The sequence below is a fragment of the Phyllostomus hastatus genome, unplaced genomic scaffold (genome assembly GCF_019186645.2).
Source record: "Phyllostomus hastatus isolate PE091 unplaced genomic scaffold, TTU_PhHast_1.1 phas_contig_29, whole genome shotgun sequence".
NCBI lineage: Eukaryota > Metazoa > Chordata > Mammalia > Chiroptera > Phyllostomidae > Phyllostomus > Phyllostomus hastatus.
In genome coordinates, this window is record NW_025333835.1 from 19,078,527 (window position 1) to 19,097,096 (window position 18,570).

The 18,570-nt window shown below is 37.1% G+C and overlaps 1 protein-coding gene across 5 annotated transcripts in view; it reads right to left on the reverse strand.

Moving 5' to 3' along the window:
- Positions 1 to 18,570, reverse strand: part of PCDH9 (protocadherin 9) — an 875,477-nt gene that overhangs the window by 300,183 nt on the left and 556,724 nt on the right. For 3 of the 5 annotated variants that reach the window (XM_045839019.1, XM_045839018.1, XM_045839017.1), the window contains one exon: positions 15,548 to 15,749. In XM_045839019.1, coding sequence (XP_045694975.1) covers positions 15,548 to 15,749 — 202 coding nt within the window. The remainder of the gene's footprint in view (positions 1 to 15,547; positions 15,750 to 18,570) is intronic. The other 2 variants (XM_045839021.1, XM_045839020.1) reach the window with 1 other exon arrangement.

Sequence of the window (18,570 nt, forward strand, 5' to 3'; positions counted from 1 at the left end):
TCAAGGTTTTACTGCATGTGGCTCTGGTCAGTGGGTCAGTTGGTGGGGGTGTCCTCCCATACACCAGAAAAACTGTGCGTTCAATGCCCAGGGCACATGGTTAGGGCTGGGATTCAATCCCAGGTTGGGACACTTAGGGAAGTCAACCAATGGATGTTTCTCTCTCTTGCTCTCTCTTTCTTGTTTTAAATCATAATGTGTACAATAGTTTTGACTTTGGAGAAATTACTGAAGTGCTAATTTTAGATATGTACTGCAGCTAGTGCATAAGGAATTTAAATCAGAACCCAATATTTTCTTTTGAATTAGAAACCCTCTTTGACTTCATTTAGAAATGTAACTCTCTAATAAAAAGAGCCTTGAGAAAATATTGCAATGAGGCACCATCCTTTCTATGGTGGGATAGTACCTTTCCTAAATTGGCTTGCTGTTTTGTGGGATTCCTAAATCTATTTCTAGTCCCTATAGTTTCACAACTGTCATATTGTGTTTCATCTAAGACTGCTTCCTTTTTTAATACTTTTAAAAAGATTTTATTTATTTGTATTTTTAGAGAGAAGAGAAGGGAGGGAGAAAGAGAGAGAAAAATCAACCAGTTGCCTCTTGCACTCCCTGAATTAGGGACCCAGTCTGCAACCAGGCATGTGTCCTGACAGGAAATTGAATGGGGGACCCTTCAGTTTGTGGGTGATGCCCAATCCGCTGAGCCACACCAATCAGGGCTAAGACTGCTTCTTAAAATATAAAATATAATATACTCTCTTCTATGACTAAAGCACCTTTCTTTTCATTCATGAAATACTTTAAAAGCTGGTTCGAGTATGCTTGTTCTATTCCTAATGTGAAAAGGTTTTTCTTTTGAATGTGCAGGAATGATAAAATACCTGTTCATGTCAAAACACAAAAGCACACAAAAAAATCAATGAACCAGTGCCTGCACTTCAGGAAGTTTATGGTTTAATTTTTTCCTTCGAATGAGCATTTAAATCAAAATTGTTAGGTTATTTTTAATTGTGCTGTTGATTTGCAGCAATTAACTGGCAAATCTGCCCAAAATACAGTATATATCTTGTTTGCAGATCTGACTGTGAGTTAGGTTATTGCTAATTGCAAAGAAATAAAGAGTTTTCTGGCCAGTTAATAGGAATAAATCTGTAAATGTTGAGAGTTCAAGTAAAGATTGGGAGTCTGGAATATTATAAAATTTTCATTAATATCTTTCCTATATAAGTAAACTCTCACTAGTTAAACCTGTTCATAGATGCTTAGACCAATCCTATAGAAATAACAAGTTCTCTACATTTATTATTCAAAAGCTCTTTTAGACTAAATCTGTGTGACATTTCAAACAATTAGTGCTAAAACATACAATTTTTAAAAACAAAATGTAACTGTCTACGCAAGTAAAGTAAAATGCAGAGCTAAAATATTATCCTATTTAAGATACACTTAAAAAAAGCAATGTCTATCTTTTCTTAAGTAGCAAGCAAGAAATTAGAATTTAGGGAAAATAGGGCCTACGTTTCTATCCTTGTATATTCATCACGAGGACAGAATTGAAGCCAGTTTGCTTAGATAATTGTGAAGTTTGACTTAATTCTTACAATACTACTAACGTAACTGAAGACGGGCTACGAACCTAGCACAATTCTGAGTGAGCTGTGGATGTTAACCGCAGTTTGGACAGGTCTGTGAAGTGAATAACCTCACAGTCGCCCCATGTGTGGCTCAGGTCTACGAGGCAGAGTCACATAGCTGCAGTGGAAGAGGTGTTGTCTGTATTCTGCCTGTCCACCTCCACAGCGGTTAACCACCACACACATTTCCTCCCTGCATCTCACTTGAGAGGTCTCAAATGTGTGTTTTTTGTGTTCTAGGTGGGTATGTTTACTAGGATTTGCAACCAAAGTCTTAAAATACAGAAACAAATTTAAACAATGCCTCTCCCCGTCTCCCTCTCCCCACTACCCTCCTCTTGTGTCAACATAAGTTCATTTGGAATTTGTTAGATCTTAAAATTATAGATCAGACCTTGAAAGCAAAACAACAACAACAACAAAATATATATATATATATATATATATATCCAAAAGTCAATTAACACATAAAGAATCCTAAAATGAGATATCAAAAGATTAGTAAACCAAAAAAAGTGATGAGTCAAAACTTTAACAAGAATTTCTCTCTTGTTTACACCAGTAAAAGACCAATATAGAAGTCATCATTCCACAATGGAGTATTTATACTGTTGAATATAAGCACAAATTGAACTTGTAATATTAAAGTATAATTAATCTCTAATATGGAAATAACTATACTAAAAACTGATGCTTTTTTTAAATAAAGAAATAATGTCTCCATATGAGGTAGCGACACATGACTAACACTAAGGTGGACTAATCACTGCTCTAAATTTCAATGTTAAATAAATGCATGCCAAGGGTAGATTTCCTCACAATACTTGAATTTTATACGAGTTTTAAATTGAGTTTTAATTCTTCATTATATTTTTAGGGTATAGTTGCCAGTTTTAGAAAAAATAAAATACAGGTTGGCTACTTAAATTTGAATTTCAGGCACATAATTAATATTCTCTTAGACTAAATATGCCCCAAATATTGCAACGGACATGGCAATATTGAAATATTTGGTACACAATTATACCAAAAGACATTACTGCTTATATGAAATTTGAATTTAATTGGCCATCTTGTACTGTATTTGGCAACCCTTCCTTGGAGTGACTACAATTTGGCATCCATGCATTTATTAGTCAAACCAATCTGAAGGATTTTCAATCATCTGTCAGAAATGTGTGTCAATATAGTGCTAACTTAAATTTAGAACATTTTAGACAAGCATCTATAGTTCCTTCAAATATTTCAAATTGTTTTAAACTGGATATTTATTTTCACATATTGATAAAAACAAAAGGCAGTGTGATTTTTATGCATGCATGTTCTTTACAATTTGTGATTTATTTCCATAGTTTCTTTGTGAGATGGCTTTATTTGAGGTTAAAAAATAAATCTTTAATTTTATGCCTCTAGGAGTTACTGAAATCAGCAAGCTCTTCTTTGTAGATATGGCTCCTGATTTGTTTATCTATTTACCCATCACTTTTAACACTCTCAAATTATTATTAATAAAGATATACACAGAATTGCCTTTCCTCCTCTAGAACAGACACCCAATTTAGAGTAAAGTAACGCTATTCTCTTTTATGGATCCTTAGAATAATGAATCACATGACAGTATGCAGCTATGGAGATGTGATTCCATGCAGCACACCAACAGAGTTGACATTACCCTAACTTTACACTAGGAGGCGCATTGTTCCTACAGATACCTCCACTATAACAGTTAATACTACTCACGACCTCTTAAATAAGTTCAAATGCCAACGAATATTTCTAACAACTTTAAATATTAATAAAAACCGGATACTCAATGCTTCTTTTGGAGATTAAAGTCATATTTGAAATTTAGAAGATCTAAAATTTTCCAGAAGACAAAGCTTGTCTCCCTGACTGTTTTACAGTCATTTTTGATTACTTTAAGTAATCATATATAAAATCATCTCATTGTAACTCTCTCAAAAATAAAATAATACAACAGAAATCATTTTATTATTAATTAATATAATAAATACTTTAAAACCATAAAGTGAGCAATATTTACTAAGTAAAACAATAAAGATACTAGAGCATAAATATTCTTTATTATTTATTTTATTAGTCCTTAGCAAACTGTGATGTTTTGAAACCACCCATAAAATACAGTTATATAAAAAACAGTCTCAAAAAATAATGTAAAATATGAAGCTTTTAGAATCTGAAACTACGACCTTGTTAGACTTTTCTTTCTTTTTGTGTATAACAATAATTCCACATTTCAAAATTCACCATGGTACTTTTTAAAACCTGATTGGAAATAGTTTACAAAATAATTAAGTTACATGTTTTGCTTCTTTTCACTATCTGTTAAAAACAATAATTTTTAAAATGATATATCTAAACTGAGTCTGCATGATATGCCAATAGCCTTACTGGCCGGAGATCAATGAGTAAGGTCATAGGTTAACTCCACAGGCTCTGTTCTCACTCACGATTCCACACAGCCTCTACCCTTAAATATGTACACAGCCTACACTCCCCAGAGTTTTCAAATATCTTTTTAATTGTATTTTAATTTTGTTGATTTTTCTGTCATTCTACACTATCTTCATCTTCACCTGCCCTAAATTTAGGTTAACACTTGTCATGAAATGTTTCCCCTGAACTCCTTTCTCTTCATAATTATCACATTTACTCACAGAATTTCAGCACCTTCTGTGCTGTCAGTTTTCAATTTCCAAATCAGAATCAAACTTTAAAGTTAAAAAATTAGTAATTCCAATTATTTTCCTCTTATATCATCTAATATATTTAATCATGTGGTTTTCCTGTAAGTCTCACAAACTAATATTTTGGAAATACCAAGTCTTTACTTTTCTTATCTGCTATATTAGATTTATCTTATCCTCCCCACAATTTAAAATCTGGCTCCATTTTATCTCTTAAAACCTTTTCATATTTTGTCACATACTTGAACAGTTTAATATGAACTATTTTTGAGTATCTAGTATGTTTCATGCACTATGCTTTATATCAAATAACTGTAGTATTTGTGACAACATTCTCATAGATATGAACAGCCCATTTTGGAGGTTAGGAGCCTGAGACCTCAGGTTGGAGCTAAGTACAATCTCATGTGCTACAAAGATATTGAATCATTCACTGCTTGCCCAACTGGCCACCACCTTTTATAGCACCCAGAAGCACGCCCCAATTCCGACACACACTTTATTTACTTAGAAAATTTCTCTCCATACAATGTGATTTGTTTAAAGTATCTTTTTACAGCATCTTTATTGACTCCTTATTCAAAATATATTACATTCTAACATCCACTTTTTATATACTTATCAGCAGCATTTATTCTAGGTCATTAATATTACTGATATCCAGTATGTTTTCTCTTACAAAACTCAATGTACTTTTTATTTCCCCCCTTTTTAAAGGATCTATAAAATGTTTATAACATGCCCCACAGCAAAAGAAAAAAATTGTAATACAATTTCAGAAACTTTCCTGATTCCTGAACTTCCTAAAATCCTATGCATGAATCTTTCCAACCAAGGAACAGATTAAGAACATTTGCTTTCACAGTTTAGTAACTGTGTATTTTTTTTTAAGTTTGAAGAGTTTTGGATTAAATGTCTCTCCCCAGAGCCCAGCATAGTACTTGGTACACAGCAGACTTGAAATAAGTGTACAGAACAAACAGATAAATGAATAAGTAAATGACTGAGTCGTGGAAGAGCAAAGTGAATAAACAACCTTAAACAAAAGTTCTTGAATACTAAAGGTATTAGAATGACTCATAAATTGTGGCCCCACATGATCCCCACTTCCTGGTGTTCATGACTACATGTATGTATCCCTGTCCATTGAGTGTGGACAGGACCTGAGACTTGCCTCCATCCAACAGGACAAGGCAATAGTGATGTCACTCCTGTGACTACATTAAGTTATATAAAGCTCTATGTTGCTACAAAGTCACTGTCTCTCACTAGCTTTGAGGAAAGCAGTCATGTTGGGAGGTATATGTGGCTAGCACCTTAGGGTAGCCTCTACTTGCTAAAAGCAGTATCCCACGGATAGCCAGGAAGATGCTGGGACTCAGTTCTATAACTGCAAAGAAGTAAATTCCAACAATCTACAAAATCTTGGAAGGAAATTGTTCCAAAGTTTAGCCTGTCGATGAGACCACAACCTGGCTGATACTTTGATTGCAGGCTTTTGAGACCCTGAGCAGAGGACTGGACAAATCCAGCTCGGACACCTACTTTAACAAAACTGTAAGATGGTGTTGTTTTAAAGTACTAAGTTTGTGGTAATTCATAATATAATATAGGTAGGTGGACAGGCATATAGATAAAAGATAGAGATATGGGTAGATGTATGTTTGATGTACAATCAAGGTGTTTTTAATCTACAAAATGTATTGTCTTCTCTAATTTGGAAGTAAAAAATAGTTAACAACATTTAAGTTTTGGACTTAGATTTATAGAAATATGTTTAATGAAACAAAAAATTGAAGTCTCAAAAGATAAGTGTTCAAATTATGTATTCATTTTACTGCTCAGTTTTGAAACCTTTTTTTTTTTTTACTTTAAACTCAAACCACAGTAGGATTTATTAGCTCTTCTCTCTTCCCTTCTCAGGGGAACTCTAGATTTGTTCACTCAGGGACCACTTTTGTAGGATCACCCTGAACTGATTACAAAAATTCCAGTGAACACAACAGGTGACCATATGAAACCATGAACAATTTTATTTGGATTTACATAATTTGCTCTAGGATACTTATAAAAATTATAAACACAGTTCACAAAAATCATTTAATATAATACTGCACCCTGTAAAATTAAATTTGTTTAGTTCCCACTATATATTATGGTTAGTGATTTTTTTTCCTGCAGGTTAAGATTAGCATAATTTCTTAGGATTGAAAATTTCATAGGGAAATTATATTTTTCCTGGAGTCTTTCTAATTTCATTAACTTGATTTTTCTACCTAAAGTGACGTACTCTCTCTCATACCCAAATGTTTTAAATTCTCATTTTTTCTCAACATATACAAGGTTTGTCTAGAAAAAGTTCAGCCATTGTTAACATAATGAGAATAACCTCCGCGACATCAATGTAACCTGAAAGCCAAAGAGAGTGCACTGGAATTCACATACACAAACTATGATGACTTCGGTGTACTAGTCAGCAAAGGTGGGAGATGCCACGGAGTGAGCATGTGTACTGTGTGACATTTGAAATGACTGAGCAAGACTTCCAGTCAAGATGGTGGTGTAGGCAGACATGGCTCACCTCTTCACACAAACACATCAAAATTACAACTAAAATATAGAACAACCATCTCTCAGAACCATCAGAAATCAGGTTGAATGGAAGCCTGACAACTACGAAATTAAAGAAACCACATCCATTCAGATTGGTAGGAGGGGTACAGGCATAGAATGAGCTAATCCCTTACTCACATGTGGCATATAAAAATTTGGGAGGGATATCTCAGGATCAAGGAGTCCCAGTCCCACCACAAACACCCCAGCACAAGGTTCCAGTGCCAGGAAGACAAGTCTCCATAACTTTTGGCTGCAAAAACCAGTGGGAATTGAACAGGTGGATGAAATTTCTGGAGACCCAAGCAGTTCCTTTTAAAGAGCCCACACATGAACTCATCTACTAGAATCACTCCATCAGAGTCTAGCACAAGAGGAGCAGCTTGAAAGGGACCAGCACCATACAGGGAGAAACTGAAATGTCTGGCATCGAGGTGAACAGAGGTCATTGTCCCTTTTCCAAAATCTTTTCCCACAGAGCCATCAAACTAGTGCCATATCTGAGACTCTATTAACCTGACTAACACTGACCCACCTTGGAGATCCCCAGAGACTCTGCCCCACCCAACTCATGGACCCACCCAAGCTGCTTTTCCATATGAATGGCTTGTCTTAGCTCAGGCTTCACAATTTCTTAAATCCTCTCAAAAATGCAACAGTTGGTTCAGTGAGCCCCAGGCCCTGCACTAGCCACCAGCCACCCTAGATTCACAGCTTGGCTTCGCCTGGGAATCTCCAACCCAGCACAAGTAGCAACCTTCTCATATTGCCAGGGTGGTCCCAGGCAAAAAAACAAAAAACAAACAAACAAACAAAAAAACAGGTGGTTACCACCACGCTGTCTATGCATAGCTGATCCTCCATGGAGAGCAGAAGTTGGTAGTCACAGGCAGTCATTGAAGTTGACTGGCCTGAGTAAATCCCTCCTACTGCCCTTCCAACAGCAACCAAAGCTCAACTACAAGAGGAGGGTGTACTCAGCCCATACAAAGGGCATACCTCTGGTACCCAACTTGGGTGACAGGGGAGGCTGTGCTACTGGACCCTACAGGACACCTACTACATTAAGCCACACTACCAAAACACGGAGTGAAAGCATCTTTACCTAATATATAAAATCAAACACAGGGAGGCTGCCAATATAAGCAGAGAAAGAAACATGGCCCAAATGAAAGAACAGATCAAAACTCCAGAAAAAGAGCTAAATGAAATAGAGATAAGAAATCTATCAGATGCACAATTCAAAACAAGGAATTTAGTGAGGACCTCAGCAGCATAAAAAAACAGATCCAGGAGACAGAAGATGGCGGCTTTACTCTAGGCAGCGTTTTTCTCGGCTTCTGTGAAGAGGGGGAAAACTCGAGGATCGGTGGAGAAAAAGAGCAAGTGGGCTAGGTTACCAAATTATTTTTGAAAGCAGGACAACACAAATTATTGCGATCACTGGAAAACCAGACGGTAAGGAGACTGCTACAGGACAAAAGGGGCCCAGGGATCAGCACAGGGTCTAGGGGTGTGCAGAACCCAGGCCCGCCCGGTGCTCCAGGGTCTGCCCCAGGGCTCCCAGGAGAGGGAAGTCGCTGCTCCCTCCCCCGAATATGGGGGGGTGAGCAACTCCAGGGGAGAACGTGTTGCTAGAAGGAACAGATTGTCCAGTTGGACTGGGAAAAAATCGCCCAGGCACTATGAACACCCGCCCAGAGATCCGGGAGAAGTGAGGGGCTCTAGTCGACAGGACCAGGGGCAGCCTGGAAGAGCGCCCGCACCCCCAGCCCGGTGGAAGTGCAGATGGGTGGAGAGCACAGAGCCGGGCTGCCCTCCGCTCGCGCCCCATAGGGAGGCCTGAATCTCGCACTGCGATCCCGGGAGGGACGGGACAGCGCTTGGTGCGTTCCTACAGTAGTGGCTCAGAAATTTCCAGCCAGCCCGACCAGGGGAGCAGCAAAAGGCACCAACACCCGGTCGGAGTGCGGTTCGGCCGGGAACTAGGAGCTGGAAACGGCTTGGCTCGAGCACCTTTGGGAAGACTGACTCTCGGGCGCTTTGCACCTGGAAGAGTCGAGCCAAGGCGCTTAGGGCGATCCTAGACCCCGAATCTCAAAAGTTTGGGGGAAGGGTGCACCCTTTTACGATCCCCAGGGAGGGTGCAGTGAATCCCAAAACATCGCGGGTGCCTCCTGAGAGCATAGAGCTGGAACCCTGCAGGACCCTGGAGCCCGGAAGAACGTGGAAGTGAGATCCAGAGAGCCAGTGTGCTCGGGAGCACCCAAGGTACCTGACAGACTTGCTGAGATCTGGCTGGGAGAGAGAGAAGCATTTCAAAGGTCCCTCAGCCAGCTGAAGCCAGCAAGATCAGGAAAACTGGTCTGGCCAGTTAGAAACCAACAAGAGGTTTTTGTTTTTGTTTTTGTTTTTGTTTTTGCTTTGGTTTTGTTTGGCTTATCTGGCTGTTGTTGGTTGATTGATTTTATCTTGTGTTTTATGTGACATTTTATTTTTCAATTCTTATTATTTTTATCTCACAATCCCTTATGTTTCTCTTCCATTCATCCTAATATTATTCTTTCCACTCCAAATTTATCTCTCCTGCACTACATCTTCTGCTTTTCTGTCCTTTTTTTTATCTTGCAAGTTACTGTAAATTTGTATTATCTTTTTCTCACTCTTCCAACATTTTTTATTTTAAAAAAAACAGATCCAGTGAGAAATGAAGGATATACTAATTGAAATAAAGAAAAATTTACAGGGAAACAACAGTAGAGTTGATAAAGCTGAGAATCGAATCAATGATTTGGAATATAAGGAAGCAAAAAACAACCAATCAGAACAACAACAAGGAAAAACAACTCTCAAAAGTGAGGACAGTGTGAGCACAATCTGGGAAAACTTTAAGCATTACAATATTCACATCATGGGGTGCCAGAAGGAGAAGAGTAAGAGAAAGATATTAGAAATCTATTTGAAAAAATAATGAAAGAAAACTCCCTAATTTAGTGAAGGAAATAAACATGCAAGTCCAGGAAGCACAGAGAGTCCCAAACTAGATGGATGCAAAGAGACCCACTCCAAGACACATCATAATTACAATACCAAAGGTTAAAGATAAAGAGAGAATTTTAAAAACAGCAAGAGAAAGAAGTTAGTTTCTTACAAGGGAGTCCCCATAAGGCTGTTAGTTGATTTCTCAAAAGAAACTTTGCAGCCTAGAAGGGACTGGGAAGAGAGATTCAGAGTCTTGAAAAGCAGGTACTTACAGGCAGGATTGCTCTACCCAGCAAAGATATCATTTAGAATCCAAGGGTAGATAAAGAGCTTCCCAGACAAGAAAAAACTAAACGAGTTCATCATGATCAAACCATTATTATATGAAATGTTAAAGGGACTTATTTAAGCAAAAGAAGATCACAACTATGAATAATAAAATGGCAAAAAATATGTCTATCAACCACTGAATCTAAAAAACAAACTAAGTAAACAAGAACAGAGACAGAGTCATGGATACAGAGAGCATTTTCATGGTTTCCAGATGGGAGGGGTGTGGGGATGGGTAAAAAGGTGAGGGGATTAAGAAGTACAATAGGTAGTTACAGAATAGTCATGGGGATACAAAATACAGTATAGGAAATGGAGTAGCCAGAGAATTTATATGCTTGACCAAGGGACATGAACAATGGTGGGTGATTGCCTGAGAGAGTGGGGTTTCAGCTTGGAGGGGGACAAAGGGGGAAAAATCAGGAAAACTATAATAGCATAATCAATAAATATAATTTAAAAATGAGTGAGTAAAGCAAGAAATCTGCATCAAATTATGCATTAAGCTTGAACATTTCTCCACAGAATCTACTGGGATGATTCAGAAGGCCACGGCTAAGGACAGCTGGTGCCTGGCTGCCTCATCACCACAGTGTGCCCACTCAGGCATCACATCTGCAGAGTCTTTTGGCAAAACATCAAATTACTCAGGTAACTCAGACCTCTTACAGCACAGCTTTGGTGCTCTGTAACTTCTGTCTTTTCCCAAAACTAAACTCAGCTTTGAAAGGGAAGAGATTTCAGACCTTCAGTGAGATTCAGAAAAATACCATGGAGCAGCTGATGGCGATTAGGAGAACTATGTGAGGTCGAGAACTGTCTACTTTTAAGGGGACTGAAGCATCATTGTCCTATGAACAATGTTTCCTGTATCTTGTATCTTCTTCAATAAATGTCTCTATTTTTCACAGTGCATGGCTGGATACTATCTAGACAGACAAAATATGTGTTGTATATTTAGGACTGACAGGAATAATGTTAATATAATTTTTATTATATATATATATATATATGAATAACAATCTTTTTCTCTGCTCTGTGTCAGGTGCTTTTCATGTATATTGCCTCATCACAAAAGGAAAATATAATCTTAAATAATCATCAAATAGTGAAAAATACAAACAATTTAAAAGAAATCAATACTCGAACCTAAAGATCACCGCAGGTAACATGATACATTATTTTCTAGTTTTTGTTCCTTTGTTTTTATTTTGATAAAACACTGTTAATTTTTCTCACTGCATTTCTTTTTGTTTGTGAATTACTGATTTACTCATTTAGTCAACAAACATACATTTCTAGCCCACTACATGCCAGGTACTGTTATTCATGGAGAGCAGAAAGTAAGCAGTCTTCAGATTTATGGGAAAGAAGAGAGTTAATCATAGAATCATACAGATTTTCTTTGATCAAAAGGTATAAGGGACATAATAGGACAAATTGTTCCACTGAGAAAAGCACTAAATAAGAGTTGGCATCTACAAGCTTCATTCTTGACTCACAAACTATGTAACTGTATGTGAAGCACTTCTCTTTTTAAACCTCTGTGGATTCCACTAATGTCTAAATTTTCCTTATCCCAATGCCAAGGAAACCCAAAGAACTAGTCTCTTAACAAGATGTTCATCTAACTTGCAAATGTTCAACCAACTCATCTTCTTAATATCTAATTGCTCGAATTTCCTCTTAAAAAGTATTAGTGCCCCAAAATCTAAAACTCAAAGACAGCGACGACTGCACTGAGTTATATGCTGCCTTAAAAGATGTGCACTGAGGTAGTTTCTCTGACGAGTGAAAGCATAGCTGTGGAGGCAGAAACTCTTGCGTTCATGTTCTGCCTCAAATACTTAAGTAGTTTGAGATAAATACACTTATTCAGTGTATTTATAATATGACTTACAATATCGATGTGGGATCCATAAACAATATATTTAAACATTTACTAGCCCTCTTGACTCATAAGTAGACCTGAAGTATTACCCATAGGTATCGTCAGGTTTCAAAACTATCCTTAGTAAGGACTTTACCAACTGATTTATACACAATACAAGTGCACTCAGAAGCATATAGCAGATGGGGCTTTAATAAAAAAAAATGTAATCTGAAATTTTGCACATGATTAAACAATAGAAAATACTTTAAAAGAAACAATTAAAAGAAATACCAGACATAAAAGTGACCCAATTCATGAGTCTCAGCAGGACAAGAAGAAGACTTAATTTTGAATTAGTGATAACAAGGTGTTCCTAATCTGATCATATAACTGTTTTTGTTTGCTTTTAACTTAGTAAAATTCTTTCATCAGTCTACTTACATTCATTAAAAATAACAATCATCAATTAAAAAGCCCTTACTATTTCCTCAGAATTAACGGTTTTATTGAATCTTACATGGAGAGCATGATCATATTAACAAGTTCACTTCTTAAGGAAATATGACTTACTCTGCTAATTATCTTTTGTGATCATTATATTTGAAAAAAATAGGAATCCATACAAATGCAATACCAAATAACTACAGAAAATACAGATGTGTGATTTATATGCATATAGTGTGATTGCTACAAAATCATGGCTCTTCCAGGATTATTAGACCACAGGCAGAAAACTCCACTGAGGACAAAGAAAACAGTTTAGATCTAAATAGCAAGACTATTACTACTGGAGATTACTGCTTCAATTATACTGTACCTCACTTCACAAATTAACTCAAGAGTTAATTACAAAAGGTGAGTGAAGAACTTTAAGATAATATATCATAATAATACCCTAATATGAATTACCATTTAGTTATGAATCTCTTAATATATCTAGGCTATTTTAATTAATTCTGTTCCAGACATTTTAAAAGGAGGTTAAAATTTTAAGTCCCATTAAATGTCAAAAAAAAAAAAAAAAACCCTGTTAGTCTCCAGGGGCCTCAGGGCTCCTCCTTGCTCTTTCTTCACCAAGGAGCACCGTTCTGGTTTAACACATTTTATTGACCTGGTTTTCCTGGGGGAAGTCACTCTGGTGAGATGAATGTTGGAGTGTGCAAGGGTGTTTCATCCCTGGGGTCTCTTTGTCCATGTGACTAGATTGGTAAAAGCTCTGGGGATTCCTCAATCAGGTTTTAAAGGTTTTTTTGTTATTGTTGTTGTTGTTTGCTTGTTTGCTTTGTTTTATTTTTCCTTTTTTCCCGCTTTAAAATCTCTTGTATCTTCTCCCATTTGGAAGCTTGCCCAGTGCTGTCGCCTAGGTCTAAGTCATTCGGTGAGTGGCTAAATATATCGGATAAAGTTCTGGCTTAGAGGAGCTTAAGTTAATCAGACTTATGTTTCAAATGGTGTCTTCTGTCTTTGTTTTGGCTGAGGCCCAAAAGCAAGAGGAGCAAACTTCTCCCCATTCAAAGAGGTAGTCAAAAACCAGTTTTGACCCCTTGGTTTAATGGCAATGAGGGAAGATTTAAAGTTGAAGAGGAAGCTGGAGACTAGAAAATCAGTTTAGAAAGAGCTGGCCTGCCTATCTGACCTTTTCACATAAGCCTGGGGAAGGTGGATTCCATGGAACCACTTAGATTCAGTGGTGCCTGGACTGACCAAAACCAAAAAACCTGAGTATAGTCAGCCAGCTCTCTCAAATGCTGTGTGATAAAACGTTGTCTTTTTGGGTATGACCTGTTTTTCTGGATATGTCAAGTCAAAAGATGCACTTATGTTTTCCTTATGAGACCAAGACCTAGGACGTGACAGGAGAGACAGAGTGGGTATGGAATATACTTAGATCTTCCTAAAACATTGGCTAGAGTAGGGAGGAATCTCAGCAAAAAGGAGATGCAAACATAACTTTACACGGCAATGAAGAGAGAACTATTTATTACGGGGGCAGAGTTTGAGGGGTGCATATGCATAAAAGATTCCCCCACCACCATCCTGGAAACAGAGTCAATTTAAAAATCCCAGAAGTCAGAGAAGACAATTGCTGGTCACCATGAGAGAACTAGTTAAGAAAGTGCTTTTGTGCTTTGCACCTCCTTTTAGTATTTCTACCGCAGCCTCAGAATCTCCATAACACTTATTAAGTTGTACTTATATTTTTAATAAAAGTAAACTAGTCAGTGATATTTTTTATAATAACAGGACCGAAAAAGGTATAACACTTGTCCAAAATTCCCTCCAAAGGCCAAGGAAAAGGTCTCACCGGGCTTCCCCTGAATGGGCAGTGATTTCTGAGGCGCTGTGTGGGTCTGTGGAGAGGACGGGTTCTACGGTGTACGTCCCAGTCATCCCATTTGCTCAGCATACTGATTAAACACAAGTCCTCCAAAAACGAAATAGAAAAAAAAGTGGCCCTCCAAAATCATTACCACCAACCTTCACACTTGTTCTAAATTACTACTTTGTGAAGTCTTCACTGGAAAATAGCACTTCACAGGAAAATTTTTGTCTTATTCTTCATTGACTATGTTCCACTTAACTCTTCTGTCAACCACATGTTAACACAGCCCTTAACATCTTTGACATCAAGATGTCTGTCAACAAATAACTTTCTGAATTATACTTACAGCATTTTGTTTCCTTTTTTAATGGTTTAAAATAAAGGTGCAACATATAACTTAGTAGCCAATTGTAATGCAAGCCCTGACTTTTTTTTTTCTATAATACGAGTGCCTGACTTAAGCTTTGATTGCTGAGACATCCACTTCAAAGACTGCTATCTCCAATCAACACATGACTAAATACAGAGGGTGCTCCCACCTCTCCACCAGTTGAGAAAACAACACAAAGCAGGCCCCTTTGTTTTTAAGATCTTTGTGGATTTCAATAACTGACCATTTGGGCAACTTGCTTGTTTACCCGTCCCCTAGGGCCCTACTTTCCACCCCAATAGAAACACAACCCCCAGACCCTGTGCTCACTCTCTCCACCTCCACACCCTCTCCTTGTGTGGTTCCAGGTGTGCTGTGTGATCTCCAGGTCTCATAAGTAAAAAAACTCGCATTTCTTAAAAAGTTTCCTGATGGTTACTGCTGAAGGGCTTCTTGCAATGATACTGAGCAGTACAGTGCTGGTCCAGGCACAACATCGGTCACGGACAGGCTAAGACTAGTACAAAACACCAATATATATCACGCACATTAGACTTAATATATTTAAGAAATACAACAACAACAACAACAACATAACCAGAAAAGAAGCCCAGATATGCATCTACTTATTCCCCAGCATTGTTGTTTAAAGCTCAAGTGCACAATAAAAGACTAGAGGAACTCTACACCGGCGAGTTTGGAAGAACTCACCAGAGTTGGGGTCAGAGTTGCCATCCGCTTCAGTCCTCTTGTCCGGAGAGGCTTGGTCGTAGAAATCGTCCTGTGGCTGAACCAGAGGAAGAGGGTGTGAGATCAGCGTTCCACTACCCACCGGCTCGTGGTCTCCTAGACCACTGTCACTGCAGCTTTCCTGGGAACCGTCCGGGAGGTGAAACGTAACGCGGCGCTGCGACTACAAAGAAGACCACAGGACAGGCTGGTTAACACTCCGCCCGAACGGCAGAGGCGCAGTGGAACACAAATCAAAAACACTTTCATCTAATGATACAATGTAAAAGCGAAGTAAATAAAACTTCGAACAAAGCTAGACAATTATTTGCCATTTACTATGTAATTTCTAATTTAGAAAATACAAGGAAGAATTTCAATCCTTTATGATTCAAAAACAAAAACTAATGGTAAACTGTTGAAAATTTAGGAAGAAAGGCAAAAAATAATATATATCCTACTTGCCAAAGTTATAGAAAAATTTTAAAGAACTAGAAATGTACAAACACATATAATGTAACATTCTATTTCTTTTGAATGAACACATTTTGTTTACTTAATGATTTTTAGGTTGTTTTTGCCATGAAATCACTCTTGCCCACTGGCCTAGATATTAATACCAATCATTGTTATAGATTATTCCAGTTGAAAGATGTTTGGAATCTCACTTTGGCACCTATTTGCACAATGTCACTATCAGAAGTGACCATATATATATAAGGGGGGACCCAAAAAACTTTATTTTATTTATAAAAATTGTGTATTTATTCTTAAATGTTTAAACTTCAGTCACCTTCAATACACCTATCAAGATTTTTTTCCACTCCTCAAAACAGTGTTTGAACTCATGGATTTTGATGCCTTTCAGTGCTTCTGCCATTTTTCATTTCATCTCTTCCACATAGGCAAAATGTTCCCTTCCACAACTTTTTTCATCCAAGGAAACAAACAAACAAAAAAAGTCAAGTTGCTAGGGGCAAGGGGCAAGGGGCAAGGGGCAAAGGGCAAGGGCAAGACCTGTCGAATAGGGAGGGTGGGCCAGGGAGGTCCTGATGTTTTGGTCAAACCACACTGCTAAACATTCATTCAGAGCAGTGTGGGCAGGTGCACTCATAAATCACCCATCATGACATGGACAAATGCATTGAAAGAGTCTTCAAAAAAAAAAAAATCACTGAAGCTGAGTGCAGCCTCTTGCAACAATTCCAGTGGGCACACTGAAACAGATGGGTTCCTAGAACACTGACCTAGTAGGGGAAGCCTGTACTACAAGGGGCTCACCCTCCAGAAGACAATTCTATTTTTGCGGGGTGGGGGTTTCCTCCATATATATTTATATGTACAAATTTTAGTGTTTTAATGAAATAAAATTATCCATTTGAGCACATATTGCTGTATATTTCCCTTGGTAAATATTCCCTTAGTTGATATAATCCATGAGATATGAGACTATTTAAAGCTGGTTGATATAAGCATTTATAACTTACAGAAGTACATGATGGTAGTAAATTTGTGCTATATGTCTGATTAAGCCTAATTTTCATTCTTTGTTAATAGCCAAAAGACCTTTCAATATCATGTCACATGTGACCACTTACACTTAGAGTTAATAAAACAGTGAATATATAAATAAAATATAAAACATATAATAAATATATAACATAATGCAATCATTTTATGATACCTAAAATTTGTGTTTTTCAAGAGACAATTTATAGATTGTATCCATTTCAAAGAAAAATAAATTCAGTTAGAGAAAAAAATGCTATAAATATGCTGCTAGATATGCTGCTACTGTGTAAGTGCATTTTATAGACTAGCGTTTGAACATAGCCTATTTTCTGAGAACCACTGGTTCAAATCCAGCTCAGGGTTGTAATGGAGAAGAGCTGATACCACATTATTGCTGTTCAATGACCTGTGTAAAATGATTTGATAGTTCATTACATTTTTAATGAACTGATGCCTATATCACATAAGCTATAATCATAAATGGTGCTAATTAAGTCTGTTGTAGAACATTTCACCTTCACGCACAGCTCTCCCAGTGCCACCATTCCCCTTTCCATAGGTTTTGAAACGTGCCTAGTTAAGAGTTATACAATAAGCCAAACTTGAATATTAATATCTGAAATGCATTTCACTTTTTATAAGAAAGTCATGCTACCATTTACTTTATTGTAATGTTTTGACTCTCTTACATGAATTTAACCCTTTAGGGGAATCAATAATACAAGTTTGTTTGTTTTTTTGTTTCTGTTTCAATATGCCCTTAATTCATTGGTATGCTTTTGTCAAAAACACAACATTAAGGACAATGACCAGACTGCTCTTAACACATGACTATCCCACACCACTTTTAAAGTGACTGACTTACTAAAAAGTCCATAATTTCAGTGACTAAAGTATTACTGGTGCTTATTCTGGAGGAATACCTCTGAGCTATAGATTGGGGGAGTAGAAAACAAAAGAGAACAACAATGGAACAGAGGATTCTGTGACCTTTATAAAGCATTTCCTGAAGACTCGCAAATTGTTAAAAAGTATGTTTCATGACAGAATAAAAAAAGTGGAAAGTTTTATATGCGATACTCTTCTAAATATAACTAATGTTGCTTAAATTACAGTATTTTTTCCTCCTAAAAAATGCCCAAATCTACCACACCAGGTATGCTGACTCTGGCTATTCTTACAATACGGTCAGTTAAATCAGAACTTATGAGCACCTACTAAATGCTTAGTGCTGTGATTACACTAACAATAAAAAGTAAAAATGTTCACATAAAACTTTGAAAAATATAACTTAACAGATTCAATCTCACATATACTATATTATGATTTTACCACTGTATTAGTAAGAATTAATTATGATTCTAATATCATTTATTTGCAATAAAACACTGTATATTGTGGCTTATAAAATATTTTCTAATTAATTTGATTCAAAGATGTTTAAGTCTTAATTGGCACAATTGTGTTGGGAACCACCCTACCTGGTTTCAGAA